The sequence below is a fragment of the Euleptes europaea genome, chromosome 9 (genome assembly GCF_029931775.1).
Source record: "Euleptes europaea isolate rEulEur1 chromosome 9, rEulEur1.hap1, whole genome shotgun sequence".
NCBI lineage: Eukaryota > Metazoa > Chordata > Lepidosauria > Squamata > Sphaerodactylidae > Euleptes > Euleptes europaea.
The window spans coordinates 78979818-78989003 of NC_079320.1; the positions used below are offsets into that span (position 1 = coordinate 78979818).

Sequence of the window (9186 nt, forward strand, 5' to 3'; positions counted from 1 at the left end):
AGAGGAGGCTATAATTTGCAGGGGGGCCCTGAGGCCACAATGTACTTATGTGCCATGTGCTGATTAAGATGCATGGCAATGACCCATGGTGAGCCAGTGTGGTGTAGTGGTTAAAAGCAGCGGATTCTAATCTGGTGAACTGGGTTGGTTTCCCCACTCCTCCACCTGAAGCCTGCTGGGGGAGCTTGGGCTAGTCACAGTTCTCTCTGAACTCTCTCAGCCCCACCTACCTCACAAGGTGTCTGTTGTGAGGAAGGGAAGGTGATGGTAAGCCACTTTGAGACTCCTTAAAGGTAGCGAAAAGTGGGGTGTAAAAACCGACTCTTCTTCTTCCCTGTGTCAGGGATGCAGCACTCTACTTTTCCCCCACAGGAGTGGAGGAGGGGCCATGGCTCAGTGGTAGAGCATCTGCTCGGTACGCAGAAGATCCTGGGTTCAACCCCCAGCATCACCAGTTAGGGTATCAGGTGATAGGTGATGTGAAAGACCTCTACCTGAGAACTTGGAGAGCTGCTGCCAGTCTGAGTAGGCCATGCTGACGTTGATGGACCAGTGGTCTGATTAAGTATATGACAACTTCATGTGTATGTGTCTGTGTGTATTTGGCATGTAGGCTAAATCTGCCCCCTCCTCTATTTCCCTAGCTTCTTGGGGAATAAGGGTATATAATGACCGAACAGTATTACCAGCTGAGGTCTGTTTGCTTAATGGGAGCCTCTGAAATCAAGCCCAGTCCTAATTGTATTTCTGCCCTCCATTCCATTTCTTGGCCACACTAGAACATGACAAAGAGATGGAACTCAGGAGTTAGCATTTCAGTCTATGAGTCTGTCAAATAATTGCATCAGCAGGAAGGAAAAATAATCCTTTGTATTAGAACATGTGAGAGCCAGCATAGTACAGTGGCTAAGGAGTCGGATTAGGACCTGGGAAACCCAGGCTCAAATACCCACTTGCGCCATGAAAGCTTGCTGGGTGACCCTGGGCCAGTTGTATTTGGATGGGAGACCTCCAAGGAATGCCAGGGTCGTGACAATGTCAAACCATCTCCAAACAACTCTTGCCTTGAAAACCCCACAGAGGAGCCATATGTCAGCTGTGTCTTGAGGGCAAAAACAACAACAACATAATCCATTTATTTATTTATTTTTCTCATCATAATATTTTCTTGATCAGGCAAGCAATATTTGGGAGAAAGGTTTCAAAACAGTCAGCCCAAAATTTTAGACAGTCTCCTCTTCCCAAGTCATGACTGTGTAATTTTCTTCGAATTTTGCTACCTCTCCTTTTCCTCCCATTCTTTTCTTTACACGTGCCAGCTTTCATGTTACTAGTTGGTAGCTAATTATTAAAAACATGATGCCCATTTTGCTGCATTAGGTCTCAGTTGTGATACACAGAATCTTTTGCATTCTCGAATCTCTTCAATTTCAGCGTCAATTCCCCATACCCAAGGGAACAAACCTGAAGAAGTCAATCTAGACTCAGAATAGGAAAGTCTGTTCCTTTATGACAAAATTGGGTTTTGCCATGGAATATGGGGAACTATCACATGCTGGAAGCGTCCCATGTACTCTTACAGGTTCAAGGGCAGTTCTAACAACAGCATATCCATGCAGTTCTCAGCAATTATAGTAGTTCAGATCATCAGTAACAACTGTTGGAACATTCCCAAAGTTGTACCTGTATGGTATTCTCAATGAAAACATTGCCTTCTTTCTCTACTTCGACTGCTCCATGGGGATAAGGCCAAGACATTCAGGACAATGAGAAACTGATAACGTCCTCCATATTTTAAAGGCTAAATTGTCTGCTTCTAACCCTGCTGCTTTGTTTGAACCAACAGGTCAATCCATAGTGGGATGCAAAGCAATCTTGATTGACGATCAGGTCTTCGTGGTGGTGGCTCAACTTTTTGGCGGCTCACATATATATAAGTATGATGACAGCTGGACCAAGTTTGTCAAATTCCAAGACATCGAGGTATCCCGCATTTCAAAGCCAAACGATATCGAACTCTTTCAGATCGAGAGTGAAACGTTCTTTGTCATTGCCGACAGCTCAAAAGCCGGTTTGACCACCATTTATAAGTGGAATAACAAGGGGTTCTACTCTTACCAGTCCCTGCACGAATGGTTCCGGGACACAGACGCTGAGTTTGTTGATATCGACGGAAAATCTCACCTGATTCTGTCGAGCCGCTCGCAGATCCCCATCATCCTGCAGTGGAACAAAAATTCCAAAAAGTTCCTCCCGCACAGCGAGATCCCTAACATGGAGGACGTGCTGTCCGTGAAAAGCTTTCGAATACAAGACAACCTCTACCTTTCGCTCACGAGGTTTATAGGTGATTCACGAGTCATGAAGTGGAACGGCAAGCAGTTTGTAGAGATCCAGGCACTTCCTTCTCGGGGTGCCATGACCCTCCAGCCCTTCTCCTTTAAGAATAATCACTACCTGGCCTTGGGCAGCGACTACACCTTCTCCCAAATATTCCAGTGGGATAACGAAAACAAGCTCTTTAAAATATTTAAGGAAATCTACGTGCAGGCCCCTCGCTCATTCACAGCTGTGTCCACAGACAGAAGAGATTTTTTCTTTGCTTCCAGTTTTAAAGGCCACACACAAATATTTGAACACATAATAGTTGACTTGAGTTTATGAAGGAGTTTATGTGGGAGGGAAAGGGGTGGGTGAGTGGGCGGGGTAACTCACGTACAATGATGTTTTCACCTAAAAACCCAGACACAGAAAGGACAGATTACTCACATCCAGAAGGTAGGATGTGCCTCGCGGCATTAGTCAGGAGTTTTCTGAACTTTTTAGACGTTTATGTATTTAATCAGGGATTGCATTAACTTGGTTAACTGCATGCCGTGCCCATTTTACAGCCTATAATTACTCAGAAAGCGGGCGACGCTTTAGAATTAATTCTAACACATCTAAAACATCAGTGCAAGAACCGAAGGAGGTGGGGAAACGAGAAGAGGAAGGACGGGCACCACGCTGGAACAAAAGAAGAGGGGGAAACGCCCCTGTGGCGGCTTTCCTTTTAGCCGGCCTTTTCAGCAATGGTATTTAAAGAGCAATTCCACATATTTGCCTGGGATTTTGTTAAAGTTACACTGAGACCCGGGGGGAGGGGGGTTGTTCTATCATCTGTGTATTTTGCTGATGAAGAGTGGCTTAAGTTGCCCCTTGGAATACAATAGTAAGAGGAAACAGCTGCTTATTGGCCCTTTGGAGTAGCAAGGACAGGCTGAGCTTCTAGGGGGCACTGCTAAGTCATGATTTCGAAAAGAAGAGTTGGTTTTTATACCACACTTTTCTCTACCTTGTAAGGGATCTCAAAGCGGCATACAATCGCCTTCCTTTCCCTTCCCCACAACAGACACCTTGTGAGTAGGCTTGCCAGGCCCCGCAGCTCCACCGGCGGGAGCTTTGCAGCTCGTGGCGTTAGCACGCGATGTGCCCACGTCACTTCCGGTTTAACCCTGGCCGGCGGGTAGCCCGGTGGATGGGCGGTAGTTTACCCGCCACCACCGGGCAATTGGCAACCCTATTTGTGAGGTAGGTGGAGCTGAAAGAGTTTGGAGAGAACTGCGACTAGCCCAAGCTCACCCAGCATGTTTCATGTAGGGTTGCCAACCTCCAGGTACTAGCTGGAGATCTCCTGCTATTACAACTGATTTTCAGTCAAAAGAGATCTGTTTACCTGGAAAAAATGGCCGCTTTGGCAATTGGATTCTATGGCATTGAAGTTCCCCTCCCCAAAACCCCATTCTCCTCAGGCTCCGTCCTAAAAATCTCTGGGTATTCCCCCCCCTTCTAATACCCAGAGATTTTTCAGGGCAGGTATTTCCCAACCCGGAGCTGGCAACCCTAGCTTCATGTGTAGGAGTGGGGAAACAAATCCAGCTCAGCAGATTAGACAGGTTTCTTCTGGAATGCTCAGTCTGTTTTAGGGAAGCAACTTACATGCAATCCGTTCCCTAAACATCTTCCCCTGAAGGCTGACTTAACAGCATCCCTGCATTCATCAGTCCTCTTGGCTCTGAACTGTGGTGATAATACCGGGATGTACAGCTACCTCTAATCCAGGGCTCCACCATGTATCTTTCTGATCACACCTAGTAAAAAGGTGTAATGTGATCTGAACATGATCCTGAGCAATTCATCCCTTGCCCCCCAGCCAACCCAGGATCCCACCAGTTAAGCAGGTCAAAGGTCTTCAAAGTACCTTTGAATTTTGGTGGTGGTGGAAACTGCCCTCAGGTCACAGCCGATTTAAGGTGACCCCGTAGGGTTTTCAAGGCAAGAGACATCCGGAGGTGGTTTGCCATTGCCTGCCTCTGCATGGGCTGAGAGTGTTCTGAGAGAACGGTGACTGGCCCAAGGTCACCCACCAGGCTTCATGTGGGGGAGTGGGGAATCGAACCCGGTTCTCCAGAAGAGTCCACCGCTCTTAACCACTACACCACGCTGGCTCTCCCATTGAATCATACATATCCTTAATTCTCCCACTGAATTAAGCAGGACTGGATGGTGTATAACTTGACTGACTGATGCCCTGTTAATTTTGCCATGTTTCTTCCATCTTCCCGATTAATTTTGACATTGCATTCCAATATCTGTCCTTTAGAACTCCTGTTTCAGGCCTTTTCATTGAATTAATCCATTTTTTGTCTACAGCTATGTTCATCGTTATTGTTCACAACATGTTTCAACGTGTTTGTATTGTTCACAACATCCTCATAAGACCACCGCATGTTTCTCATTCAGTTTTGGGCCGTTGCAATCTGCAACAGTGATAAAGGTCACTGTACGCAATGAGTTCGTGATTAGAAATCTTGTATTAATTGCAAAAAAAAAAAAAAGGCCTTGTTGGTTTTAATGCAGGGGACTCAGTGCAGTGAAATGCAAAGATGGCCAGCTGTATTGGCCCATCATGGTTGGAAGACTACCATTTTTTAAATATGTAATTTTGTTCCTCCTCTCAAGAAAAAGCCATGCTTACAAACAATAAAGCTCCCCCCCCCCCCAGACTTACAAATAGGATAGATTCCTTTTCCATTACCAAAATAAACATCTTGCCTCTTGATAACATATAAATGCCTTTTGTACTTCTCCAGTTTTTAGACCATTTTTGCTCCTCAACATCTTCAAAATTCAGACCAAAAGCTCAGTTTCCACAACACTTATTTTTTCTCTTGAAGGTCTTGAGTGAGAAGCCTTGACTTTGTGCAGAGTTCATTTTGGTTGAGTTTACAGTGCAGCCTTGCTCATTTTCCAAAATCAAAACCCCCCAACTTTAGCTTTGTTGGGCTTCCCTTTCCCGATGCATATACTGCAGGAGAGGGTGTAAATCCTTTCCCCATCCCTGCTCCCATCTACTGAAGTAAGCAGGCCATTAATGTTATAACGCAGCAAGTGGGAGAGTAGGATGGGAGTTCGGACCCACAAAGGACCAGGAGGTGGTGTGGCAGAGCAGTAGCAAGCAAACTATGTGTTCTTAATCATAAATGTTCAATCTCTGTAAATCTTCACTAATGAACATCCTTGTATGCTGTGTGTGTGTGTGTGTGCCGTCAAGCCACAGCCAACGTATGGCGATCCCGGCTGGTGGCTTTCAAGGCAAGTGAGAAGCCGAGGTGATTTACCATTGCCTTCCTTGGGGGTCTCCCAACTACCGACCCTGCCTAATTTATGAGATCGGGCTATACCGTGCTGCCTTCCCTCCCCCATCCCCTGTATACTACAATATGTCAGGGATCTGTTTCAGAATCAAATTACTCTCCTAAATGTAAAGCTTTAGTAACATGGGACTTAGCAGCTATCTGCAGAAGTCTTCTGTCAGCTGACGCATCCCCCCCCCACACACACACATATCTTTAGGCCACACACACATATCTTTAGGCCAGCAACCACACTCAGGGTTTGCGTTTAAAAAACGTGTAATACAACGAATATCATGGCCACAGTCCAGAGAAACAACAAAGAATCCCCCCAGACATTAAAGACTGCCATATTTATTTGGCATGAGCTGTTGTGGGTTAGAGTCTACTTAGACGCAGCGATGAAAGTTGAGGCCTTCCGTTAGCTTCCATGGAGCCACAGGTCTCTGATTTCTGCAGGGAAAATTAAATTCCACTGAAATCAATGAGGAGCAACGTGTTTCATTACAGATTTCAATGGATTTTTCGTCTACATAATGGTTTTTGGATTGTGCCCAATCTCTCCTCACCCTCTCTAGTGTCATTCCATTATAAATTAATGGGTCGAGGCAGCTTTAGTTTCTGTAGCACCTGACAAGAAGAAGATAAGTGTGTTTTTATATGCCGACTTTCTCTACCACTTAAGGAAGAATCAAACCGGCTTACAATCACCTTCCCTTCCCCACTACAGACACCCTGTGAGGTAGGTGGGGCTGAGAGAGTGTGACTAGCCCAAGGCCACCCAGCTGGCTTCATGTGTAGGAGTGGGGAAACAAATCCAGTTCGCCAGGTTAGCCCCCACCGCCCATGTGGAGGAGTGGGGAATCAAACCCGGTTCTCCAGATCAGAGTCCACCGCTCCAGAGTAACATGGAAACCCCCAATAGAGAAAAGTATTCCATTACATCACTGGTTAGCCCCATTTTTCCTAATCATGGAAATCGAATAGCATGCCCAGCTATAAGCATGATTTGTTGATGACTTATGTTACTAAATGTCATATGTGAAGAAAATAATTCCTATGATATGATTGCATTAGGTAATGATATAAAAATGGAGTCCTTTGAAATAACCAAAATGCAGCCTGAGTCATTTTATTTTCGTAAATTCTCTCATAATACACAGAAGAACAATGATCTAGGGCAGGGGTCCCTCACGTAGGGCCTGTGGGTGCCAAGGTGCCGGTCAACACCTTTTCTGGCACCTGCCAAGTGTTTTTAGGAAGTGGGCGAGGCCAAGTAGGGCATTTGCCCAGCAAGGCTTCTGATTGACTATTGATTGGCTGTGCGGATTTTCAAAAAATGTTTCTTTGGTAGCAGCCACCACCACAGCACATGGGTCTGCACTGTGTCAGTGAGTTTAAGCTGTGGCAACCATTTTGTGGCTGGCTCCGCCTTCTATGGCAGCCATTTTGTTGCGGCACCCACCATGCTGTGGCAGAATTCCAAAACGTGCCCACAGGCTCAGAAAGGATGGGGACCCCTGATCTAGGGCATGATTCAACAAAAGTTAAACACCCTTTGAAATAAAGGAGACTTTAAAAGCACCATGCTTTTGCAAAATTTATTTCAGAAGAAATTTAATAGGGAGGGTGTGAATTGACCATATTGAAGATAGTAAGGAGCTGGATGCTTCTTATTTCCACAGATGTCTGTGTATCCTGATCACCTTATCGACTAGGGCACTCCACAAAAATGGGCTAGATCCTAGTTGGTTGTTTTTAAAAATTGGGTTACATTAATGAGTCCCACGTGGTGAGCTATAACAGAAATGGCCGATGGACAGCTCCGTTTCATCTGTTCCTTGACTGGAAACCCAAAGGTGTACATCGAAGATACGTTATAAAGCCCACCATTCTCATTAAACATTGTTCGTACATAAATGTGTTTGATATCAAAATCCCAATCGCATTTTCCTGGGAGGCAGGCGCTGTAGATTTCAAGAGAACGCGCAATGATATGTGCAGTCTAGGCAAGCTTCTCTATGATTCAAAATACTCTAGTCACAGGCAACCAGCTGCACATTTCAACCAAAATCCCTAGGTGGGGATGTGCATAAGGAGCTCAGCTCACATAACTTAGCAGCCGTGCAGCTTATGGATCAGGGCACATTTTGAATTCCTGAGGTAGTTGCAGGAAAACCCATCTCTCAGCATTAACCCCCTTCTACCTGTAATGGGGGTAATAATACTAACCTGCCTGTTGGGGTTGTAAAAATTACAGAAAGATACAGCAAGACTTTGCACTCTACTGTTTATTTATTATTAGTTTTTCAGATGTGCATCTTGATCGACTCACAATGGGCTGCTTTATTTGCTCGATCAGACTCAGTCCAGAAAACATTATTTGCCACAGAAGCATTCCTTTGGAAATAATGGAATGGGGCTTACGAGCAGTGGCTGGAGCCCAGTATATACAATATACTCACCTCAGGGACTATTTTACAGTGAATTATTTCTTCATTTAGAAAGGTCACCACGTGCCTTTGCTGCGTTGAGTTGCTAGCTTGCCCCCTCATGACTCCACCTCAAGATTTCCATGATGATTTCATGCCCTCTTTTTGGCCCAAGGCAATTAGAAGGGTTTGTTTTGCGCTGCCAGTATTTGATGGTCATGGAGTTCTGATTCTGAACCATCTGAAGGAATGGAGACTGTCAGGCCATCCGTATGTCTATGGTCTCCTTCAAAATAATGGTATCTACAACCTCCTTTAGATAACAGTGACTCGCGGGATATGGAACTTCCAGACCTCGAGGGAGTGGGTGGGGGGTAGGGACACATTGCGATGGACATGTCTGATGTGAATACTTGCTACCAATGTTAATTATTGCAAATGAAGTTATGTATTGTGTGTTGTAAAGAATTTTAAAAATTTTCATTTGCAATAATTCATACTCGCGGCAAGTACTCACATCAGATATCACATCACCAGTCAGGAATGTTTTAAGCTGTATTGTTTAGACCAGGCCTAATTTAAACCTCTTTGATTTCAATAGAATTTAATTCCAATTCTGTTCTGCCCACTGGGGATACCCCTTCAAAAACACATTTACATCTGTTTCATCAATGTTAGATTAAGTTTTACGATATCACTCAAATGGCTTTATTGCTCAAAGCTACCAGTCACTTGGGGAGAGCCATAAGAGATAACTATAAAATTAAAATGTGGTTGAAATGCAGATCATGAGACCAAAAATATGATGCAGCAAAGAGCATAACACTCATGTGAAAATAAAATGAAATGAAACTATCCTCCTTCCTTCTTCAACAAGACAGGATTCTGTGCAAAATCCAGGGGAAATTTGATGTCTTTAAGTCCTGTTGAAATAAAGAACATGGCATCTACAACTTCCTTTAGATAACAGTAACAGCTTTTAATGGGAATACTTGTACCCAAAGATTCTGCAAGGACAACCACATTTAAAACATGGGTTATTGTTAAGCATGAGGAAGGATCCAAAATCTATTTTTTTA

The 9186-nt window shown here is 44.5% G+C and overlaps 1 protein-coding gene across 1 annotated transcript in view; it reads left to right on the forward strand.

The window, feature by feature from the left end:
- Positions 1-2665, forward strand: part of LGI2 (leucine rich repeat LGI family member 2) — a 28071-nt gene extending 25406 nt beyond the window's left edge. The window contains exon 7 of the mRNA XM_056855579.1: positions 1847-2665. Coding sequence (XP_056711557.1) covers positions 1847-2664 — 818 coding nt within the window. The 3' untranslated portion in view covers position 2665. The remainder of the gene's footprint in view (positions 1-1846) is intronic.
- The last annotated feature ends 6521 nt before the right edge of the window (positions 2666-9186 follow it).